General features: G+C 36.3%; 1 protein-coding gene across 1 annotated transcript in view; it reads left to right on the forward strand.

The window, feature by feature from the left end:
- Positions 1-25,683, forward strand: part of ADAMTS6 (ADAM metallopeptidase with thrombospondin type 1 motif 6) — a 146,071-nt gene that overhangs the window by 101,308 nt on the left and 19,080 nt on the right. The window contains exons 15-20 of the mRNA XM_056513114.1: positions 6,214-6,316; positions 7,327-7,460; positions 9,131-9,254; positions 10,606-10,686; positions 14,746-14,909; positions 16,646-16,784. Of these exons, the coding sequence (XP_056369089.1) occupies positions 6,214-6,316; positions 7,327-7,460; positions 9,131-9,254; positions 10,606-10,686; positions 14,746-14,909; positions 16,646-16,784 (745 nt within the window). The remainder of the gene's footprint in view (positions 1-6,213; positions 6,317-7,326; positions 7,461-9,130; positions 9,255-10,605; positions 10,687-14,745; positions 14,910-16,645; positions 16,785-25,683) is intronic.

The raw sequence follows: 25,683 nt of genomic DNA on the forward strand, positions 1-25,683 counted from the left end.
CCAGAATGATCCTGCAGTTCCATTTTAGAGCTGAGCCCACTGGACAGGGACCCGAAGGGGCGGGACACAGTATAAATGTGTAAGGTCAAATTATGAACCTCAATTACAAACTCAAGTAACTTAAAATTAAAACCAGGAAAAAATACACATTAATAAAGAATTTCAGTATTAATTTTCCAAGTCAAATTACCGGTCAGTAGCTTTTAAAAAAAGCTTGATAAAAAGGCTTTCCTACAATTTTAGCTTTAAATTCATATTAATTTTCATCTTAAATCAAGGAAATCTGTAATGTTGAGAGGATCTATACCTAAAGATATTGTTTCATCTCTTTATCTTTTGATATATTCAGGAAAATATAATAGTTTATATACTGATTCTTTGAAAAAAATTGCATTTATCATAATTATTAATTATTGTAATTTTTGTCCCTGCAAATTTCTCTCTGGAGGTTAATCTCGTTTTTAGGCAGTATTAAAAATTTCTGAATTAAAAATTGCTTTCTTACTGTTGATTACCGTTGCCCTGTTCATGCAGCCAAGAAGTGACCACAGTGTAGTAAGAAAAACTGAAGCTTAGATGCTGGTCCTATAGGAGCTGGAAAACTTTTCCAGTTATCCAGCCTTCCAAATCCAGTGCATCATTCTGGAACCTTGACTGTGATTTTGTTGTTTTATTTTTTTTTTTTTTTTCTGTAGATGCGTATCTTTGCATTTGTCTGTCCTGGTACAATTTAAATTTGAATGGGTCTGTTTTATCAGATGATACTCTGCAATAAAATTGTCTCTTTTCAGACAGTTTTATTCTTAGTTGTTTTTACTTCCCCTATTATTTATTTATTTATTACAGAGAGGAAGTTTTCACAGTCAGAGGAGAAACATACAGAAGGTCTCTGAGGAGGCCATTCAGGCTATTCCCTGGCACAAAGACAAAATAATTCTCAATAAACGATTCTTAACTGGTTAGGCACCTGACCTGTTTTGAAATAGCTCCAATCCAGGAAATAACATTAGGATTTTTCAATATCCTTACAGTCAGTACAATTTTCGTGAAATATAATGTATGTTTTTCAATCCTTTGAGATTCCTACTTACTTTTTCCCCAGTATGATGATAACTGGGATTATTCCCTAGACTGGAACCTTTCATGTGTTTGCAGATTACTGTCATGTCTGTCCTTAGTTTTCTTTACATCAGACCATCTCCGTTTTGGCAACCATTGGGATCCCAAGTAGCACACATCTTGAAGTATGATGCACAAACCACTGCACTAACTGAGGCCTGTCAGAGAGAACACTAATTCAAACCTAGTTTTTCACCTTAGTAATGGGATTCTGTTCATTCATTTTACTATTTTGATAATTTTTCTTATGGCGGTGACAATGTCCATTTAGTCCAAGTTGATTCATTATGCCCAAAACTCTTTCTTAAAAGCACTGTTTAGGTCACTCACCAGCTGTGCTTTCACAGCTAATTGTTCATATCAAGTGTAGTAATTTGTATCCATTCCAATCACTGCAACAATCTATTGAAATGTTTAAAAATTACAGCACTCTATTCCAAAATACTGGTTTCCGACCTATCCTTATATTTCAATCAGTAATTTCGACAAGGTATTGGAAAGGGAACTTGGCATTTCATTGTCTAGGCCTGAAAAACAACCAATTGCAAACTCAAATCAGGCAGTTTGGAAATGCCATTCTTACAGTTTATGATTCATTTTTTAGCATGTTTTTTTTGTATGGTTTTCCAGTGTGTGAACATCTTGGTATTTACAGAAATCCAAATTTACAGTCTTAATGGTTTAGAATCAGAGACACTAATAGGTTTTTTTTCACGATTTATGTTAGTTCTTAGTGCTTGACAGTTTTAATGGAATGGTATGCTGATTAATGTAAGTGTTAAGAGCATGCAAATCTGTTTTTGTTTTTATGAATAATGTGCTGTTTGTACATTTTTCCTGTTGAACTTTCTTTTGCAGTGTCGATATTCATTGCCCATCTATAACTTTCAACATAGCCCTGCCGAAAGTGCCTACCGTTCATAACCTCATTTTGACTTCAATTTTCTTGCAGACATGAGTTAGTTCTCTTGTCTTTCTTTTTTTTTTTTTTTACTGTTTTAATCCTTTGGAAACAGTGCACACACTCCTACTAGACTTACTTCTCGTCAAGCACTTCCAAAGCCATATATGACTTCTTAATTCAAAAGGCATCTGCTAATGGAAACATTGAGATCAGCAGAAAATAACATTAGCTAATAAGTTCTGGAAACATAAGGGTGGTAGAAAGAACACACTCATCAGAAAAAATTTTTCTACCACGAATCACACTATCTCTAACAAAAAATATGTATTTTTCCAACAAAATGTTTTTAATTTTAAAAAAATGCAAAATTCTAGTAGAATCATAAGAAACATAATTTCTCAGTTATAGTAACTAATTGATTTAAAATATTTATAAGGACGTGAATCTTAAATTGACATACCTCTAAAATTGTAAAAGTGTCCTTTTTTAAATACATGATGAAAAACATGGTTTGCTTACAAATTCTGGAAATATTTTATGTATATGTGTGTGTGTATACATACTTTAAAAGTTTATTGTTTTTCAATCCTTTCTCTTAACATAATGTTGAGGTTTTTTTGAAGGGGAGATGTTCTTTCATTATGCATACACTTAAAGATATTGTCTGTTGCTTTAATCATTTTAATATTTTCAAGCAATTTTTTTTCTGAAATTAGCTCATGTGAGAAGCCACATTTTGTAATAGTACCTGGGTTTGAACTGTCACTCTCTGGCTTATTTCTCATTTTCTCTGAGAGGTTGTATAGACCTTCGTTAATAGGAAACAACAAATTCAGTTGCTGAAATCTGCCTGACCCCAAACTCCAAGATGAGCAAGTGTTGTGTCAGTATTGGTTCAACAATTTGTTTACAGTTTTTAAAATCAAAACATCTTCTTCTCAGGACTTTCTTCAGACATGATTTTAAGTTCTCATATGCTTGCTGGATTCCTACCTCATGATTTGCAATCTCATAAAAGAGCATTTGGAGACATAAGCAGTCTTTACTTGACAAGAGTTATCCATGAACTGTAATTGCATGAAAAAAGTGAAATATCTTAGCCAGTAAAGAAAAGAGTTATTGCACATTTACATTAGGAAAAGAACATACACAAAGAGACAGTGCCAAAGAGATGACATTTTGTAAATGCATTTTGTGGCTTACCTTGTAGTAATCTTTTTGCCTTTCTATGCCTAGAATTTTCATAGGTTGGAAAGGACCTCAAGGAATATCTGGTCCAATATTTCTCTGCAAAAACATGGTCTGGACCACATGGCCCAGCACCCTCTTCACCCAAATCTTAAAAGTATCCACTGGTTGGAAAATTACCACTGTTCTAAGGAAATTATTCCAATGACCAATTGTTCTCATTGAAAAAACGTTTCTCTTCTGTGTTCCATCAGAATCTGCCCAGGAATTGCTTGCACGCAGTACATCTCCTCTGTGTGAGTCCTTGTACAAGACAGAACCTCCATCTTCTCTGTAGCCACCCTTCAAATAGTGTAACATGTGGCTAAGGCCTCCCCCAGGCCTTCCTTTCCCAAGGCTGAACAAACCCAGTTCCCTCAGCCATTCCTCACATCCTGTGCTGCCTCTGTGCTCTCCTCTGGACCCTCTCCAGCCTGTCCACACTGTGCTGTGCACCAGGGGCCAAAACTGAGCACAGCATTTATCCCAGTGTGGCCTGACAAGCACTGTGTGGGGTGGGAAAGGGACTTCATCCCTGCTGGTGCAGCCCTTGTGGGAGGCACCCAGGACCTGCTCCCTTTCTGTGCTGCAGGAGCACTCGGGTCTCTCAGACGGAGCTGAGCCCGCCAGGAGCGCCGGCCCCTTCCCACAGAGCTGCTCCCAAGCTGGGCAGATCCCAGCCCGGGCTGCACTCCTGCACTGCGCTTTCCCAGGTGCAAAGCTGTCCTCACTGAACTTCACAATGTTCTCACTGGCCCACTATTCCAGCTTATCCAGGTCTTTCTGCAGAGTGGCTCTCCATTCCCAAGTGTCTACACAGTTTGCTACCATTGCAAAATTTCACCAGGATACACTTGATCCCATCTTCTAGATCCCTTTGGAAAATAAACAGCGCTGGGCCCGGTATCAGTTCCTGGGGACCCCCTTGTGCCAGGCTGTCAGTTTTAAGAGAAGGGATTGACCACTCCCCTGGGTCAGCCCGGTGCCCACCCCCCCATGGACCCCTTGTCCAGGCCATAACACAGCAGCTTCTCCAGGAGGAGGCTGTGGGAAGCAGTTCTGAGAGCCTTGGAGAAATCCGGCCAAGCAATGCTCACCACCCACCCAAGAGCAGCTAAGCAGGTCACTGTGCTGTAGATGGAAACCGGGTTTGTCGAGCACAGTTTTGGATGCATTTCTAGAGATCGTAGCCTTTAGTTATACCTCCTGTCAGATACTGGTGAGATACTAAAAAAGATAGGAAAATTAAGCAGCAAGACTGCATCTCAAAGACAAGATAGTGAGAATATTTTTTTTTTAGTATAAAAAAAGAAATTTTAATCCTTTTTTACTCACCTTCGTATTTTATTATTTTGTCCTAGTATAATTATTTAATAAAAGGGTTTCATTGTGGAGGTGATTTATTTAACTTGTAAGGAGAATTCAGTGCAATTAAAATACCAGTTTTGTAGATTAGGAGCTGAGCAAATGTGACTGAAGAAGTGTGAAGTGACTAATTCAGACTCTAGCTTTTAGAGATGTCAAGACTGATCCTTCCATTGCTTGGAGAATGTGATGCGAAGAGGCAAATTTAATTTGGGTTGCAATTAAAAACACTCTAAAATTAATTATTTAAAAAATTTATGTAATTATTTTGAACTCCTATTGTTATTATCTCAAGGATTATTGAATAAAAGTAGTTGCACTACTCTGTTCTTACCAGTTAGTGCATTGTACTTAAATGTATTTTAAATTAGAAGGAGATAATAAAGTAATAGAGAAAATTAAAAATACAAATACTTTCTAATGTCCACTGTTTTAATTTATACTGATTTAAATTAGCAGAAAAAAAATTAACACTCCTGAATCATATGGCAATGGGCTAGCTATCATGAGATCTTGATTAATATATGAGATTAAGATATGAGAATCATAATTGTTATGTTTACATTTGTATTGAGTGATAAATTTTTAGCATCTCTGTTAATAGATGCTAAAACTTGAACCTCCTTTCACTTGAATGCATTTCAGATTCTTGGGAAGTGCTAACTAGCTTAGGTACACAGGAAGACAAGTAAAATTACATAAAATGGACTTTTCTCTTGCTCATAAAATAGTAATATTTATTAACACCTCTGATGTTTGTCAAAAAAATCCTTTTCTCTTTCACTCTAAACAAGATTTTAATCTGTGTTTTAAATATTTTCTGATGGAGCTTGCAATTTCAGTAGGTACTTAAACATTGATAACAATGTTTAATGAGATAAGATTATTCAAGATTACTTTTAATCTGCTGATGAAAAATATTATAAACAGCAAAGAATTCTATTTGTCCTTTAATTCTTTCTAAGATTAATTTTGCTTATATCTACCCTCAATCCAAGTAAAAAAGTTACTTCATGGTTTTGTAGTTGTTAATACAAAGCAATGAAAAGTTAAATGAAAATTTTTATTTCTTGATGCATGGAGGCTGATAATCAGAGCCAGACATGCTATTTATTCTCTTTCTCAACCTTAAAAAATCATACTTTTGTCAAGGCTACAAGTAAGCAGGAGTGATATAGTTCTCTAGAAATTTTTTTTTCGAGATGTTTTAATAACGTGTCTCAGTACAGCTGCTTAGTACAGGATAATTGAACCTACAGCTCCAACCAAATTTTTTTTCCAGCTGTTTTTAATGTGTTTATAAGAAGGTAACTGATGGATTGATTATGACGCATAGTTTGACAGGATTCTGATTTTCCAGTTTTATGGAAACTATTATGTAACACTTACCTTTCTTTAAATTACTTCAGCTATTTCATGCCAGCCTAAGATTGCAAATAGACACTTCAACTGTAAAGTAATAAAGCAAATTTCAGAGTCAGAGCCACAAGGCAAAACCTTCTAATCACATGTAGGATTGTGTTTGCAGTATAAGCATCTAAGCGTTTCCTTTAATGTTTTTATTTGCTATAAATTAACTGGTTTGTGTCATTTTTTAGCCGTGTCCTTCAGGGGCTCGTGATTTTAGAGAGAAGCAATGTGCGGATTTTGACAGTATGCCTTTCCGGGGAAAGTATTATAACTGGAAACCCTACACTGGAGGTAAGGGTTAGCATTGCAAAACCATTATCACATTTGAAGATTTCAAAATTATATAAATGTTTTACAGAGAGTAATGTTTGTAAGTATAATGTTTTGATTAAAATAGCATGAGCTAAGATTTTTAAGTTTGAACTTTTGTCAGTTGCTGCACGTGTTATTGAAGAGAAAAATTTCTTTATTCTAGTAGATTTTGTTTTGGTATGAAAGGAAGTTAGCATTGTTGTAGAGACTCCACTTTAAAAATATGGAGGCGTTCTCCACCTACACCTGTACAAAAAATTAGATATTCCATAAGTGATCTGCAGGTGCCTCTTATGCTACAGTGATGAGTTTAGTATTGAGTGATCTCACAATTAGTTTGCCTTTCCTAAAGTCAGGAAGATATGAGGAAAATGAGAAAGAAGTAAAAGCATTTATAAGAGTCTCTAAAGGCTACTTCAATAATTGCATTATTTTTAATATCATAATTTATTGATTTTTTCCTATTCTAAAACTGGATGGTATAACTTGGGGTTTTTTTATACTTTGCTGACTTGACTAAAATGATTTACCATGATTTTTTAATTTAACAGCTAAACGGTTATGCAAAGAGATTTTTAGATTAAAAGCCTAACAAAGGTCATCATGACCATGTGATGTGATCTGTAGTGTAATTCAATAGGACTGAATTCTCAACTGAAATTTTCTGATCTTGGTTTTGATATACTTCTAGCACTACAATCTGTTGCTACTCTTGCTTTTCAGAGTGCAGTGGTGCCATTGTTTTAAATTGTTCAGAAACCATTACGATTGTACCAGCATAACAGCATCATTATGGACCCAAAAAATATTGCAAAAGAAAAAAATCAAGTAGAGAAATTATTAAGGGGAAGTTAAATAAAGTGTATATCTTGTATGTCAGGTATAAGATTGTAAATTGCAGGAGTTTATGTATAGTATTTTTAACTAAACCTTACTCTTTTAAGGTTTCGTTATATTTTTTTTCCATTTCATTTGATTTTGTTGTCCAGGTGGGGTTAAACCATGTGCATTAAATTGCTTGGCTGAAGGGTATAATTTTTACACTGAACGTGCTCCTGCAGTAATAGATGGGACTCAGTGCAATGCTGATTCACTGGATATCTGTATCAATGGAGAATGCAAGGTACAAATGTTTATAAAGTACTTACGGATTACTTTGTTGTGTCTGCTATATTTAGTTATAGTACTTGTGTATTACATGAAAGGGAGTGTTGACAGGTCAATATTTTAATAAAAGTGTAAGATTGAGACAAAAAGTTAAAAAAGGTATTGCATAAAAGAGACAAATAATTTGAATTTCAGTAACTTCTCACAAATGTTTGCCATTTTATCTTTTTTTCTTGCTTTATGGTTGCTTTTGAAGAGTTGATGGAAATAGCAACAGGAGATGAACAGGTTTCTTGCACTCTTCCAAGGCCTGTTCCATCATTTCAGTTAAAACATCACTGTGGCTAAAAACACTAAATGTGAACATATTAATCTGTTTAACAAGTTCATCCCATTGCAAAAAGTCATTCTGTTAATGCAATTGAAACAGAAAATCATCATTATTGCCCTATAGTTCTAGGAAAAAATGTATAATGATGTAAGTATTAGCCATTTACTAAAAATTTGATTATCTCGTAAGATTCCTATAGAACTGCATTACAAGAATTTCAATAGAATTGGAGTTCTGTGCTGTATTTTTTGGTTATTAATATTCCACTACTTCCTCAGTTTAGCAAAGCATTTAATTAAGTACTTAGGTCTAGATATTTAAAAAGTACTAGTGACTAAAAATTATTTGATTTCAACAAAATCAGTGACATAACTAAAGCTTAGCTTAGTTCTGAAGTGCTTTGCTAAATGGAGGGCTGAAGATGTATGTTTATTGAATGACATAGTGAGATCAAAAGTTTTTTTGCCATGTTGTAGTAAATTAATGGAAAGAATCTCAAGCTGACAATGAACTGTGAAGAAAGTTGGGTGTCTGTCATTTTAGTGAATCACTAGGTTGAAATGTAAATAGTTAAAATACTAATGTTTTGTCAGTTATTGAAAGTATTTTAACTTTTCTTATGTGTTAGCTGTTTACAAGATGGCAAATAACAGTGCTAGACAGGAAACAAAGACAGCTAGACAGTTATGTAGTTGCCTTCTTCTTTATATGTGTCCTGGAAAAATACTGGCAAACTGCAGTCTTTCTGTTTACAACCTACTTCTTTCATCCTATTTTTTTTCTTTTCCCAAAGGTTCTGTCTTTATTTTCTTTTTTTTTTTTTTTTTTTCATATAGTATAGCATGCAATTCAGCCTTTCACTATGTTTCATTCAGCATTTATTCTTGCTGTGAAGTCATTTACACTCTGCATTCATACTTGTAAAAATTGTAAGTTTCCCCTGCAGCATGTGAAGTATGGTTTATGAAGCTGTAATGCCTTAAGAATACTACTTACGCTGTCTAAATGTTTAAGGATCACAAAGCGAATGTTTACCTTAGAAAAGCAATATAACAACATCAGTAATCATTTATTGATACGTATAATAATTATATTATATGCAATAGACTGTGAAATCCCTTCTAAGAAGTTAGAGTAGAAATGCAAGGTTCTTAATAATCAAGATTTGATAACAACCCAAAATGAGAATTCTCCTTTTTTATCTGCAGTAAAGTGAAAACCTACTTAAACTATTGGTTATCAACAGCAGATAAAATGAGAACTAAATACCTCAAACTTGTCACTTCAAAGAAGCCTAAGAAATAATGGTGCATGGCCATCATCCTGTTAAAATATTTGTTCTTATCTGTTCTCAGCATGTAGGTTGTGATAATATTTTGGGGTCTGATGCTAAGGAAGATAGATGCCGTGTTTGTGGAGGAGATGGGAGCACATGTGAAGCCATTGAAGGTTTCTTCAATGATTCATTGCCCAGAGGAGGTATGTGCATGTATGCCCATTCTGTTGCACAATGCTTTTAAGATGACTTTTTAACAAATACCAGTGTTGCCTTCATTCCCAGCATGGCACTGCTGCTGGTCATTCACTTGACTCTGTCTGCCTATTGGTTTTTTTTTGGTTTTTTTGGGGTTTTTTTGGTTGGGTTTTTTTTTGTTTGTTTGTTTTGGTTTGGTTTTTTTTTGGTTTTGTTTTTTTTGGTTTTTTTTTGTTTTTTTGTTTTGTTTTGTTTTTGTTTTGTTTTTTTTTTTTTGTGTGTGTGTGTATTAGTTTGGATTTATCTCAAATAATTACTGAATGTTTAGTTCTGTTGGTGAAGTTTCTTCTAGTATTTAGCTATGGTGGTATATTAAGAGTAATGTTGCATCTTATTTTACTGTATATGGTAGAAGCTGATAGCCATGTATGGTTTTTAGAATAGCAAGAATACAGAAAAAAGTCAGAAGTTCATCACTTCAAGAATTCAGGAAATATATATATAGGCTATTATTTTAAAAATTAGCTAAAAAATGTTAATCTTGGAGTCTTAGTGTTACCAGATTTTGGACTCCATAATTCAGGAAAAGGAGTCATGCACTGCAGTCAGTTCTGTCCGATGTGGGACCAGAATTATACCCTATAGATTATAGGGGTCAGGAACACTTGACCTTCTGTGAGGAGAGGTTGAGACAACTGGGCTTGCTCAGCCTGGAGAATCCCCTGGTTTATAGGGATGTGGTATGAGCCCTCCAATACTGTGAGGAAGTCATGGAGAAAACAGAGCTCTGCACTGGCGGGTACATGGTGAGAGACAAGACAGTAGCTATAAACTGATAGAAGAAAGGTGACTAATCAAATGGAAGAAAAACTATTACCTCAGGAGGACAGTCTAGCAGTGGATCAGATTTCCCAGACAGGTTGTACAGTTTCCATCTTTGGAGTTTTTCATGATCCAGCAGGATAAAGCTCTGAATAATTTAATCTGATCTCTTAGATGTGCCTGCTTGGAGCAGAAAGTTGGACTAAATGATTGCCTGAAGCCCTCTAACACTTGAATTATCCTATGATCCTAAAGACATTTAAAATATTAATTATTTAGGATACGCTGTTGAAAATACTTTATTAGCACTTAAAAAAGGAATTCCTGAACACTTAAGTTCTTGCTATCATTAAAAATTTTTGTGTGAAGTTTAAAGGGTTTTCCATTGTATCAGATGAAAGAAAACATTCAAGTACATTTAAATCCCATATCTCATACTAATTTTTAGTTGTAAGTAATTCATTAATGGTTAGTTTCATTATTTAAAATGGATGAAAGCAAAAAAAGCAAATAAAATTTATCTTTTTATTACAGGATATATGGAAGTGATTCAAATTCCAAGAGGTTCTGTGCACATTGAAATAAGAGAAGTGGCAATGTCAAAAAACTACATTGGTAAGGGCATTCTTTGTATAGCAGATAGCTATTAAAATACCAGAGTTTATATTGTGATTTGATGGTACAATTTCTGGTTTGGCCAAACCTTATATACAGTAGAAGCAGCATAGGGAATAGTTAGTTAGCTGTTAATACAGCTAGCTTGTAATCAGTCAGTTAGTATTTACTTAGGATGTATTCTCTTCAATGGAGTTACTGAAATACACCACACCTTTCATCCTTGTCGACTGAGTGCAAAATCATGCCAACTTCACTATTAAAGTGTTAGACTTGAATTGAAGTGGATGAGGAAACAATGCTCAATATGAGGAAATAAAATACTTGACAACAAGGAAATGAACTCAAGTAATCTCGTGTCCCGCTGTGAAGCAGCGTTTTCCATCTGGAAAGTCTCTTGGGCGATTAAACTGCTTTAAAATACAATTTTATTTCAGCAGCAGCATAATTACTTGAATGCTAACGATTCTGTCTCTTTATTTCAAGGGAATTTAGTGTATCAATTACACAGTGTTGCTGTATTGTAGATACTAAAAACCATTCCTGGTTTGTAGGTAAGAAAATTAGGTGTAGAAAAGCTATGTGATAATTGAAATAATTCAGGAAGCCTACTATAAAGCATAGAATTAAATTCAGATTCCCTTACTCATTTCTCTAGAGACTGCTACATGTGCTTTCTATTTTTTTAATACGGATATTTACAAATCTGACTTAGTCAAACTCAAGGCAATGTGCACTGCTGAAAACTTATATACCTTGGTTTGCATAGCAGTCAGTTGACAGTGGTACAAGAACACCAATTTCTTAGTTGTAAATAGATTAGAGACCTGATTAGTTGCATGGCAAACTAAGAAATTAACATTTGCAAAAGCTATTACTTGTTTAAGCTGTAAAGCAGCTGCTGAGGCTACTTCTTTCAATTTTTAGTCCATGTACCTGGTAAATAACACACTTTGGAAAAGATTGTGGTGTCTGTGGGTGTAAGTTGGGCAATTATCTTCATCAGAACATATATTCCTAAGTGGATTATATTTACAGTAATGTCACCTTTTACTGCTGAATGCCTACCTTTCCTTCTGCCTGCTCCTACCCTTCTGTAATTCAGCAGATAGTCAACCTCCCTCCATTCTGCAGAATTAATAATACTACCAGCAATTGAGTGGTTACTATTCTTTCAGCTTCATGCTCCCCAAGGCTCCTCCCCCATGTAGAAATATATCATGTGTAAGTTTGATTCTGTATCCTGTGCTGAGGTTTCAAGCAGAGGTGGTGCAATCAAGTGGTGCTAGGTAGCCTGTCATGGTCATTTTCTGCCAAGAGCTTTTTAATGAACAGCTGAAAACAGAACAAAGATGCTGCTATGATTGACTGTTATTCCTCTCTAAGAATAGAGCAGAGGAGAGAGATCTGGAAAAGCATTTTGATTGGCACCATCTGAATGAAGCAAGCAAAAAATTCAATTTTTTGGTTTGAATAGGAAATACATACAGCATTATTGATATTTATACTGGCCACAGATCTAAAACTGTAAAGTGATACATAAACACTTTTTTAATGTACTTATCACAATTTCAAGGGATTCCTGGGCTTTCAGGCTCTCTCCTCACTACCTTGTTTCATGCCACAGAGCCCTGGCTACAAAATGGGGTCTTCCTCTCCTTTAATAGTTTCTTGTTTTTCCAGCTTTCAAAAGTGCCATTATATCCATTATATCTTATGGGGTATTTCGTTCAGTGAGTGTGACCCAGATCTCTGTTTTAGGATAACCAGTTTCTGGGAAAAGGAAAACTTTGATTTGTCTGCTTTCTTAAAGGAACTAGTCAAGCAGAATTGGTAGCTAAAATAATTTTAGTATGTTAAAATACATAACCCAAGAGTATTGTTTTATAGCTGTTTCTTTAGTGGACCACTCTGTTGTTCCAGGACAGGTCTTTGTGTGGCCACACTGTGAATGAGATTAGAGAACTGGTTCTGCTAAAAATAACCATTTAGACACACTATTATATATTATCTTATGTGCAGTGCTGCCAAATTCATGATCACAGTCTAAGAAATCAATTTCTCCATTTGAAAGCATACTAAACCTTCTCAGCTTTGTAGTAGTCAACCTGTGCTAATTGGATGTCCCAGCTCTTGTGGGGGGTTGGACTAGATGAGCTTTAAAGGTCCTTTCCCACACAAACTATTCTAAAAAATAAACCCCTCTTCCTCTGTAGTTTCACACTGGCTCCTTTATTCATACAAAAGCTTTCAAACTAAGTCACCGCAAAAATCCCATAGTTCCTTAAACTAGAATGCAGTTCTTTGAAATCCATGACCTCGAGTTTGGAGTCCAGTTAGGCAATTCAATTAGCTCAGTTAGCATCTGTCCTCTCTCATCTTGATCTGGCAGATCATTTTTTCACTAGTTATGTGACAAAATTGGTCAAAAGCCCATTTCTGAAGCTGCACAAATAGTACAATATTTTAACTGATTTCTCCAACAGATAACCCAGCAGCAACAAAACCGTCTGTGCTCAGAGCTGCAGAAAAAACTGCATGTTTAGTAGTGCTGTTATCTGCCCTTAAACAGCTTGATCCAGGGTGACACGTGGTTTTATATTCCTCTTATGCTAACTTTCTGTGGGCTTCCTGCATTTCAGGTTCTCATAAATTATTTGATTACTAGCATCAACTATCTGTCTCATATGCTACTAGCATTATGCCATTGCATAATTATTGTCATGTAATTACTAGACTGCTGTTTGATAACTGACATTAGGTAAACATCCTTAGAGAAAGAAAATGCCTTTTTCATTGGCAGTCAGGTAAAAAAACTAACTGCTTTGCTTCTGGATGTATATTAGTTTAAGCATATATATAGCATATGTATGATAATTTTCCTTATGGTGCTAATGAAAATGGTTTAAAATTTCTGCTGAATATTACTGTCACCAGTAGAACAGTACTGCTTCTCTCACTATCTCCTGATCACATAAAGCTCTCTGATCTGTTTTAGACAACTTAAGCATCACTGAGGCATTTTCCCTAACTGTTTAAGGTAAACCAACTGTCCACACACATGTAGTTGAGAGTAAAATGTCACATAACTGAAGTTGTCTTACTCCTTATCATTATGAGGTGAAGTTTCCCCTTATCCAGTAAAATCAGTTATTTGTGTCATTAAATAATTACATGGTCTTTGACTATGGGGTTCCAACCATTATTCTTACTTTAAAAACATGATGTATTTTAAATAAATAAATAAATAAATATGTAAAACTTGATCATCTTCACCTTAAATCAAGAAGTCGATATTTAATTAACTGAATATTCCCTTTAGGATACAATGTCAGTTTCATATTTAGGAACTTAATGTAATGGTATTAATAAAATATCAAATTCAAATCCCTGAATAACATGTTCTTGCCCATCCTAATGGTTGGTTAGCTATGAAATTTCTGTTTTGCCTGTAGTACTTTCATGTTTCAAGGCTGTAAATTAAGAAGGCTAAAATATCAGATTAAGTAGCTAATATTTCAGTTTGTAGTAGAAATATCTTGTGCTTTAATAAGGCAAAAAGAAGTAGTGGACACAGGCAACAAAACAGCAGCTGACTGGCAGCATATGTCAAACACAACGTCCCTTCTCTCTTTTTCCTCTGTACATTGTCTGGGATACTTATCCCATGCCCCAGCTTCTTAATCTAAAGATGAGATTGATAACTGATTATAGATTTCAGATGTGTATGTATCTCATGTAGTTCAGAATACATTGCACATGGAGTCAGTTTTCAAGTTGAAGATATATTGCAAGTTGCATGAGGCATTCTGGTTCATTTCATGCAGAATCTGCTTGTTGAAACCTGCAAAATAATCTGCACATTGAAGATTATTTCAGAGGCAAAACTGTTGATTTATATGAGGGATTTTTCACTAGGGCTAAAGATAAGGCTTTATATTTCTTGAATAAACAGTGATATACAGCTGAAGCTCACAACAGATTAGTGATTAATTTACAATGGCTTCTCCATTATAAATGCTGCTTCCAATTTTTAGGTGGCTTGTATTTTTTTTTAAGCTTTAAAATCCGAAGAGGATGACTACTATATTAATGGGGCCTGGACTATTGACTGGCCAAGAAAGTTTGATGTTGCTGGAACGGCTTTCCATTACAAGAGGCCAACAGATGAACCAGAGTCTTTGGAAGCACTAGGCCCTACTTCAGAAAACCTCATAGTCATGGTAAAGCTATAATAAATGTATTTCTTATATGTGAAATATGTATTTGTGTTCTGAGAAAAGACAATGCCATGAATGAAATTAGGTTGAGTGTACAAACAGTATACAGCTTGTGTAGCTGAGACTTTGCATGAGTGTTATAACACATTTCCTGCATTTCAAAACTGACTGGCAAATATTGTGATGAAATGGGGATAAAATCAGAAGTGCATCAGAAAATCTAACAGAAAATGAGCCATATCTCTGTAAATGTGGTTCACAGTAACGGCAGCTAAAATTGTGAATGGGCCATGTATCATATCTCTGCATACTGCTGCACTTGACAGTCTCTGACAATTCTGTAGTTTTAAGTAGTTTTAAGCCTGGCCTGAGTGTGACATTTATATATAGCCTTACCACAGAATGACTATATTGTTATTACCCATGTTAAAGTTTTTTACTGTGGCATGCATTGCTCTGAAAAGATTTTATAAAGTATGAGAATGTAACAAAAGAGATGACCAGGATCCTGATGCCATCTCTGACAACAGGAAATAGTGAGCCTGATGTTCCACTACTATGTTGAAGAGGGGTGTAAGAACAAGTTTATATTTTCCCAGTGTATTCTGTCAGATGCAAGATTTGCAGTTCAGTGATTGCTTGAACCAGATAGGATATTTTTTGTAGAGAATAATTGTTGCATAATTGTATCCACATTTTAGGCAGCATTTTCAAACATTTGAATTATCCTTTTTTCCTCTGTAGCTGTGCATAAGGTAGACAGTCCATACAGAATAAGTGACACAATTATAGCACCTTCTTTGATTCACTCTGTGTCACTGACTTTTTTTCTGAAAGTTCTCTGCTCTTTTACCATGTGAAGGTAGGCAGATGTGCTTCTGCAAAATGTAAGACAAACTAGAAATGGATGAAAAGTAGCTCTAAGGTGAGTCAGGTTGCTGCATCTGACTTGATTTTATGCTATTAGCAATGAAAAAAAAAGGTTTATTGGAGAGTCAAAGGCTAGTGTTGGACAGGTAATATGTAGAAGTGCAGTTCAACAGTGAGGATAGAAAAAAACTCATGATTATTGTGCTTTTGTCTATGTTGCCTGCAGTGGTGTGGCTGCAGCCAGAGTTTTGTTAATCTTTTTAAGGAATCACATGTGTGATTCCACCAAGCTTATACTGTTGGCTATTGCATTAGGGGAAAACAATGGCCTCAGCAGCAGCCTGTTGGTGTTACTATTATTACTAGAAGTAATGTCGTCACTAGAAGTGCTAACAAGGGAAGAGATAGGTTCAAAACTATATGGATTGTACTCCTCACAAGTCTTCAGTTAGAAATGCTGCATGTTTCTACAGTAATGTGCTTTTCCAGCTTTGACCTCCCATAATTATTCAGCTCTCAAGTTATTTTCCATGAAGACATTCATTTAAAAAAAGCTAGCAAAAATTATAAAATTTATGAAACAGCAAAATTATGAAATTTTGTCAGGAATAAGGAATTGACAGAAATAAAGAAGTAGTGTTAAGGAAGAAAAAAAATAAAGCTCACCTTGGACAATAATATTTTTCTTTTGCATATGTTTTAAAAGGTAGTGCAGATTTTTTTGGGGAATATCTAAAAAGAACTACCATGACTTCCTTTATTACTTTCTTCCCATTCAAGAGAACATAACTCATGCCTAGAATAAACGTCACTGTGTTTGCACTCTGCTTGCCTGCTTTAATGGTATAACCAGTTGTTTTCAACTACAGATTCTGCTGCAGGAACAGAATTTGGGGATAAAATATAAATTCAATGTTCCGATCTCTCGCACTGGCAGTGGAGACAATGAGGTTGGCTTTGCATGGAATCATCTGCCTTGGTCAGAATGTTCAGCCACTTGTGCAGGAGGTAAGACTCCAGTCAAGATACAGGGTAAACTGATTTGCAAGATGGACTTCACTGTATAATTATCTAGATGACTAACTGAAAACGTTTCTTTCAGGTATGCCTCAGATCTTAATGAATATTTATTTTAGTCACAGTGGATTTTGTTGTTTTCAAGTACCTTTAATATGTTCAGATTTTTTTAACTACAGTGTATCTTGGCACAATGTCTCTCTCCTGATACTTCTGAGACTCTCTTGAAACTGGTATGTTTGTTTTTCCTGGAAACTTTGTTGATAAAGGATAGCAGAAATTTTAAGTAAAGAGATTAAAAGTGAGAAGGCAAAATAAGCATCAGTAAATAAAGAGATGTGTCTTCGTGTGTTTGTAGGTGTGCTTCACTCAATCCTAGTTAGCCCTCCTATCCTCCAGCCACGAAAGCTTAGGATGCACAATGGCAGCTCCTCTGTAGAAGACGAAAACAATCGGATTTTACTTGCCAGCCCGTAGCAGTATCTGAGAATTGTTGCCCTTGGGCAGCAGTGGGGGATTTGTAGGTTGTCCCATGCGGTTCATCATGGGTGGCTTTTGCCGACAACTTACTATATTCCTAATCCTCCCTCTAGTGGTCACCAATGCAATTCTTTACCTCTGGCTGGGAGAGCAGGACAGTTGGCTTCCTTCAAAGCCAACACCATTGCTGCTGCAAGAACTGGTGAGTAGAAGTGCTGTGTGAACAGTATCTTTCTTCTCTCTGGAGCCTGAATGAATCATCTTCCCAACATACCTCTGTTCCAGAAGATATGGGAGAGTGCTTTAAATACATCTCAGAATTTCAGTTTCTACTGCACTGTGGACAGCTCTTACCAAGAAGAAGACACCATATTTTTTTTAAAGAACCTTTGGACTTGTTGCTTTCTTTTTTTTTTTCTGTCTATGGGAGGTATTCATCATGACTCACCTTTCTGCTGGAAGCTGCTGTGGCTGTTACTAGTTGTATGCAGTTTAAATACAGCCTAGCCATACATAGTACACAAAGAATAGCAAAAATTCTTTTCTGTGCCACTAGAGAAAGTCTTGAAACAAAACGGAGAATGATACCAACTTTCTCCAACATTTTTATTATTTGTTTGTTGGATATTTCTGGTGACAGACTGATTTTTAAGTACAGTTTTAATAACGGTAAGTGTGGCAGCAAGAAAAACATTTTAAAGGAGAAGTATAAAGAAGAGAAGTGCCTAGCTCATGGAGAACGCAAGTTCCAATTATCAGAACCTTAAAGGTATTGTGAGATCCTATTTTTTGTGATGGTAATGAGCTAATGATCTTTCTGAAGCCCTAGAAAAACTTGATTTAGATAGAGACAAGATTTTAGCCATGGATATTCTGTCATGAAGGTCATTGCCATTTCACACATTTGACAAAATACAGCGGAAAAAATAATTGGGTCTGAAGGAGCAGGCACTTTTCGAGATGAAATATAATTCATTACATCCAGATTTTTTAAAGGGATGATTTGTGAATCCCTAGAATATTAATTAATTTAAACTCAGAGGAGGTGGAGGAGAGATTTTCTTCGGTAGCTTATGGTGGCCGAACCAGGTATTTTCTCTCCTCTCCTTCAGCTTAATAAAAGGATATATTGTCACCACTTATTATCACTGAGCACTATACTCATAAACATATACTTCATTGAAGCTATAATCCATGTTAAAACACGTATCTGCTTTCTCCATGAGAAAGCCTGCTTTTTTTCTCAGTTTATGAAACACCTTTTACTGTATGCCAAAAGAAGACACAATTCTAAAGAGGAGCTGTGTCAGGAAAAAAGAAAAGGGAGACAAACATTAAAGAGACAGAGACTTTAACTGGAAAATTTAGCTAATATAAATATTCTCTTAAATAGAGAGTAATTTACCAGGGGCCATTTTGACAGGCTACCTTGTGTCCACTCAACACTGCTTAAGTCTAGTTCTTTCTTAATCAGTTTATCTGTATCTTCATTGCTTAATGATTAATCACCAAAGTGAACTTGAGCATATGTGTTGAGTGTCATGAAGCAGAGAATAAAGACATTGTAGCAATGCGAAGTTTAAATAGTTTTGGAGTAGTGGATATTGCAAAAGTGTCTGATTTATTTTTTTTTGTGCTGTTTCTTCTTCGTAGTGTTTTGAGAGCAATCTACTGCGTTCAGCTCTTCTTAGACCTTCTAGTATGCTTTATCTTGGAGAAGGGTGACTAGGGCAGTCAGGAATCAAGGAACAAGCTAAGAGCAAGCTGGGAGAAACCTACAGTATTTGACTGAATATTTACATACTGTCTTTTCCACTGGATTTTTGTATTATGTTCGTCTCTGCTGTGCTGAGAAGTCACATCAGAACAATAAAAACACTTTAACTTTTCAAACAGAACTTCTCTTCTAGGGTCTATCTTGACTTTGAAGAATAGGAAAAGCACAGTAAGTGGAATCATAGGAAGAAGAAGAAAAATTTCCTGTTTATGACAGTTCAATACAGTGCCAGAGCTCTGGATTCCATTCGTACCTCCTCTGTGTCCTTCTCATGGTATTGAGCAACTCAAAGCATACATTACACTCTTATTTGTTAATTATGAGTTCATTGTTGCATGTGTAGCCCTCTGGAATTTCTGACCTCTGAAGCATTCAAGGAAATTTCATCATCTCATTTGAAAACTTATCCAGGCACCTGAAATCAATGGGCTCTTCACAGTAGGCATTATACATCCCCCTGTATTCTCAATAGAATGATTGGGAGGTAAGACAGAGTTCATGGAAGAAACAGTTACATGTTTATATTGCCCCTAAAAGGCAGAAGAAAATCTTATGAGGCAGCCTTGGCTGTAGTGACCATGAGATTTTACAGTTCTGTATTGAAGTAAAGGTAGCAGGATGACAAGAAAGATTATAACCATGGAATTTAGGACAGCTAACTTTAACCTCATTAGCAGTCTTTTTGGAAGAATCCCATGGGAACACGCCCTGCAGGGAAGAGGAGTCCAGAAGGGTGCGTCAATATTCAAGGATCACTTACTCCAAGCTCAGGAATGATGCATCACAATGAGAAAGAAATTGGGCCAATGGGGCAAGAGGCCTCTGTGGATGGGTGAATGAAGGCTACTGTCATTACCTGTCAAGTATAAACAGGAAATACAGAGATGGAAGCAGGGTCAGGCCACCTGGAGTAAATATAGACAGGTGGTTAGGGTAAATGCAAATGAGACTATGGAGGCCAGTGCCCAGCCACACTTAGACTTGGCTAAGGATAATTGTCAAGCATAATAAAAAGTGTCTTTTCAAATACATCAATAACAAAAGAAAAAAAAAGATAACATGGGCTCATTATTAAATGGGGATGGTAAGAGAGGAAGATGAAAGAGCAAAGTTACTGTTACTGAATGCCTTTGTATCAGTCTTCACTAACAAGACTGGGCCTCAAGAATCCCTGACTGAGGAGACCAGGGTGAAGGAATGTTGGAAGATATTTCCTTAGTGAAGGAGAATTTGGTCTGAAACAACTGGACAGACCTACTCAAGTCCATGGGCCCTAATGGATGGATCCGCTAGTGCTGAGAGATCTGCTGCACACCATAACAAAACTGCTGATGATCACCTTTAAAAGGTCATGAAGATCAGGAGAAATACTGAGGACTGCAAGAAAGGAAATGTCACCCCAGTTTTCAAAACAGGCAAGAAATAGGACCCAGGGAACTATGGGCCAGTCAGCCTCATCTTGATCCCTGGGAAGGTGATGGAGCACTTCATTTTTGAGGCCATCTCTGTCCCTATGGAAGGCAAGAAGGTGATCAGGAATAGTCAGCATAGGTTTTTGATTGCTTTCTACAATGAAAGAGCTACCTGGATGGATGACAGGACAGCAGCAGCTATTGTCTGCCTCAACTTCAGCATGGCTTTCAATACTGTTTCACAACTTTCTCACAGGTAAACTTAGGAGGTGTGGACTGGATGAGCAGACAGTGAGGTGGATGGCAGATCCCAGAGGGTCCTAATAGGTGGCAGAGGGTCTTGTTAGAGGCCTGGCACAGGTAGTGTCAGTGGTGTCACCCAAGGTTCAATACTGGGACCCATTTTTATTTAACTTATTCATCAACGACTCGAAAGGCAGATGCCTGCTTACCACATTCACTGAGGATACAGAGCTGGGAGCAGTGGCCATTATCCCAGAGTGCTGTGCTTCAGAAGGACCTTGACAGGATGGGAAGACAGGCAAAGAAGAACGATCTCAATGAAATGCAGGGTCCTGCACCTGGGGAGGAACAAGCCCAGGCACCAGCACAGCCTGGGGCTGACCTGCTGGGGAGCAGCTCTGCAGAGAAGGACCTGGGGGTCCTGCTGGACAACAAGCTGCCCATGAGCCAGCAGCGTGTCCTGGTGGCCAAGAAATCCAATGGGATCCTGGGGGACATTGGGAGGAGCATTGCCAGCAGGTGAAGGGAGGTGATCCTGCCCCTGCACTCAGCTCTGTGAGGCCTCACCTGGAGTGCTGTGTCCAGTTCTGGGCTCCTCAGGACAGGAGAGATGTGGAGCTCCTGGAGGATGCTGCCAAAAGGATGGATAAAGGCTCTTCTCAGTGGTGCCAACCAATGGAACAAGAGACAATGGAACAGAAGGCATAAACTGATGCCCAGAAAGTTCCACCTGGAATGAGGAAGAACTTTTTTACTGTGCAGGTGACCATGCATTGTAACAGATTGCCCAGAGAGGCTGTGGAGTCTCCCTCACTGCAGATACTCAAGAACTGCCTGGACACAATCCTGTGCCATGTGCTCCAGGATGACCCTGCCTGACCAGGGAGTTTGGGCCAGATGACCCACTGTGATCCCTTCCAACCTGGCCCATTCTATGAGAGATTGTAAAGTGTGTATTTTGTAGTGCCACTTATGTTAAAGGACAAAAGTACACATAGTTTTTCTGCCACTGACCATGATGCTCTCTGTACAGGGAATCAAGAAGAAACCAAATCTCCAAAGTCTGAAATCTATTTTTATAGTTTCAATTCTTTTTTCCTAAAAAGAGGTTCTTCAGATTTACCATATAGTTAAAAAGTCTTATTTGATGACAGACAGCTCTTATTTATCTAGAAAACTGTCTAGGTTTGAAAGACAAGTGTCTGCTAAGAAAGGCATTTCTCTTTGAAATGGAGAATGAAAACCCCCTGCCTCCAAATTATTAAAATTTTGAAATTAAGGGGCTCTCAGGCAAAGATATGGGAATAGGAATAACAGTTCTTTACTAGGAAAATTAAAATAGAAATACAGTATTACAAAGAACAATCCCAAAACACTGACAGAGTCAGAATACAACCTGACACCCCATCAGTCAGCGTGTTGGTAGCAGTCCCATTAAATGGTGGCTATAGTGGCAGATGTGGTTCAGCTGAAGCAATGCTCCTATAGAAGGGTGCAGTTTTCCTCTGAAAGTCCAGGGATGATGTGGAAAGGTCCAGCTTTCCTCTGGAATCCAGTTGAAAGAAGGTACCTTCCTGTCCAAAATCTCAGTTTTTATCTATGTAGGAAAGGCTTTCCTCCTCCCTCCCTCTGGAGCATCTCCCAATGGGATGATGTAACTTTATCAGTCATACAGTGGGACTTAATGGCCCATTAACAGACAGTATCTTCCTGGAGGAGGGATGGATTGTGGAAAACATAAAGATGACTGCCCCACCTGGTTTTAACAGATGGCCCATTAGCAGACAATGCCTCCCACAAAGATAAGGATCACTGCCCCACCTGGTTTCAGCAGATGGTGACAGAATACACACTTTGGGTCACATCCTGTATTGCAATCTAAGACAGATTCCTATGCTCTTATGTAGGATGAGAATATAATTTCATTGATTTTTAATATCAGTATTTTTTTTAGGCTTGAGGATCCAGAATTGAAGCTCTACTTTTTGTGTATTAGAACCTATGTATTCTGTATTGAAAAATTTTCCTTTACTATGCAAATTTATAGTATCTGAACTAGTTTTTTTTTTTTTTTCTGGGAATATTATGTAAAGCTGATCTACATGTATTCTTCGCATTAATTCCCTTTTATCCTGAAGGTGCACTAATAACTCTTCTATTTTGAGGCAAGTGTTTTCAGAATAAAAGTTAGTTTTTATGTCATATACATGTGTCTTTATAGCCAGTGGCAAACTTGGACAAGACTATATGAAAGCAGTGCCAGAGAATACTGGAATGTACAGTGCTAAGTTATCTATAGATAGAGGAGTGAGAAAGAAGAGAACACAGGAAAATCAGAAAAAAGTTAATGTCTACAACAGAAAATTTTCTTTAAGGACCTGAATATTATTTAATGAGAAACATAAAATGAAAGATATATAGAAATAGAAACTGAAACGATACAATGAATTCTGGAAAGTGAAAGGCCAGTTATTCACTTGTATATCACAGAACTATATTTATTAACTCTTGGGCATGTCTTTCCTGATACCTTGTAACTTTCCAAGAGCAAGGCAGTGAACTTCTTGTGGTATTGTTTAAAATAAATCTAGCAAAGCAAAGAAAGAATTTTTTTTTTTTTATTTTATTTTTTTTTTAATGCATTTAAAAATAACAAGTAACTACCTACTCAATTTTAATTTCATTCAAGCTTAATTATGGCATGATGACAGCATTTATTATCTGGAATTTGCCAGCAGTCCTAAGAATTGGTTAGGATTTCATTCATTCTATTAGAGTTCACCTCCTGATGGATTAAATGTCTTAGATATTCATTGGGTTTTTTATAAAACAGTTAATATACCATTACTGTCATAAGTAAACTGATTGCTGTTTGGTTTTCTTTGCTGCCCATAACCCATTTAGAGTGATGCCTACTATGTTTTTCTTTCATGTCCTCAGATGAATTATGAAACTATCTCTAGGCAAATAAAACATACTTTTTCTCATCAAAGAAAATATAAGTTTGGCTCTGAGATGAACATCTTGTGATCTGATGAGTAAGGTCAGAAAGTATGTCTGGGTTAACCAGCATGCACTAGTTTTAGTGATGCAAGATTTACTATGTATTGGTACTGGCATCTTTATAATTAACTGTTGCAATCACAAGCCACAATTTTTGGGGTTGCTTTTAAAAATAGATACAGCGTTTACATGCCTGCAATTTTAATTCAAGAATAAAATGTGCTCCTTGTAATTTAAAATTTGGCTGCTGAAAGTCATGCAGACTATTTGTGAATTGAAATCTGCAAAGCATTTCAGTTCTCTGGAGATTATGGTCACTAAACCACTGGACTTTTGTTTTCTATTAGGATTGCATCGACCAGTCATGAGAACATTTTTTTATTTAAACTAAAAATCTATAGATTTGAAAGCAGAGTGTTTCCGTTTAATGGCTTGCAATTATGCCCCCCACAGCTTAAATGAACATATTTATCTGTGCTTTTTGGATTACTTTTAAAAGAGACCATATACTCACAGAAGAGTTCATAATTTAACAATTTTTCAATACAGGGAATAACCAAATTAAAACAGCATTTCTTTTTCTTAAAAGTTATTATCTGTCTTTTTTTTTTCCTCTGAGATTTTTAATAAACATTATAATTAGACAGCAATTATGTAAAGTTTATATACTGTGTGACAAGACGCTGCAGAACTTTTAAAAATGGATTTATGTATCTCCTGGCATCAATTAAAGATTCTTCACTGTAGGTGAATAGGGTGGATATTTTCTTACAGGTAATATGATACCTAAGCATCATTCAGTAATAACACACTTGTAATTTTTTTTAAAGCTGAGTACACTGATGCTTTGTGATCATAGAACTTAAGAATATTTTCTTATTACAAAATTTCTCAAAAATTAATTTGTTAAAAGTGCCAATTTTTAGCCAGATTCTAGAAGGAAATGTATCTGATGCCAGTAGGAAATTCATTAAAAATATAAAATTTATATGAATGCTATCCAATAAGTACATTTGTGAGAATGGCATGGTTATTAGAATGTTTAATTCTGAAGTGTGTCTAAATTATTTTTAACCAAATATATTTGAGGGAAAATGTCATTATGAAGGCCACATTCAGCCTATTCCACCAAGAGAATTAAGGCAGTTTGTGATAGAAAGGATAAATGATTAGTCAGAACTGAACACTAATTGTATATCAGCTAGCAGTGCCATGCTACTAGCATTGCTGTATGTCTAGAGCTGTTAAATACTATTTCTTATTGTGGTGAAATGTAAGCAGAAAATTGCTAAGAATGTTCCTACTTAGGTTGTCGAGTCTGATTGGAATGACTGTGAACTGTTTGCGGTTTTTGCATTGATGACAGAATTCAAAGTAAATCTTGTCACAGCTTCTCAAGTATTTAGATCTTTCACTTATTTTTCAAGAGCCAAAGGTAGATACTATTTCCTCCCACAAGGGAAGGCTGAGAGAATTTCATTTGTTCAGCCTGGAAAAGAGAGGCTTAGGTGTGGACCTAATTGCAGGCATCTGGTATCCAAAGGGATCCTACAAAAAAGATGGAAAGGGACTCTTTAAGAGCATATAGTGACAGGACAAGTGAGAATGGCTTCAAACTGAAAGAAAGCAGGTTTAGATAGGAAAGAATTTTTTACTCTGAGGCACAGGAACAAGTAGCCCAGTGAAGCTACAGATTCCCCAGTCCTGATAGTGTTCAAGGCCAGGCTAGATGGGTCTTTGAGCAACCTGGTCTAGTGGAAGGGTCCCTGCAAACAGCCAGGATTTTGGAACTCTTATGATCTTTAAGGTCCTTTCCAACCAAATCCATGATTCTGTGATTGTCTCAAAATGAACAGATAGCTGTAAGGTAAAGTTGGCAGATATTTGAAGCCAGGAGGTTTTAATCCCAATTTAATTGTATGCACTTCGCATTTTGGAATAAGTTGAACTATTGCTTATTTTTTGATGAAAAGTA

The sequence above is a fragment of the Oenanthe melanoleuca genome, chromosome Z (genome assembly GCF_029582105.1).
Source record: "Oenanthe melanoleuca isolate GR-GAL-2019-014 chromosome Z, OMel1.0, whole genome shotgun sequence".
NCBI lineage: Eukaryota > Metazoa > Chordata > Aves > Passeriformes > Muscicapidae > Oenanthe > Oenanthe melanoleuca.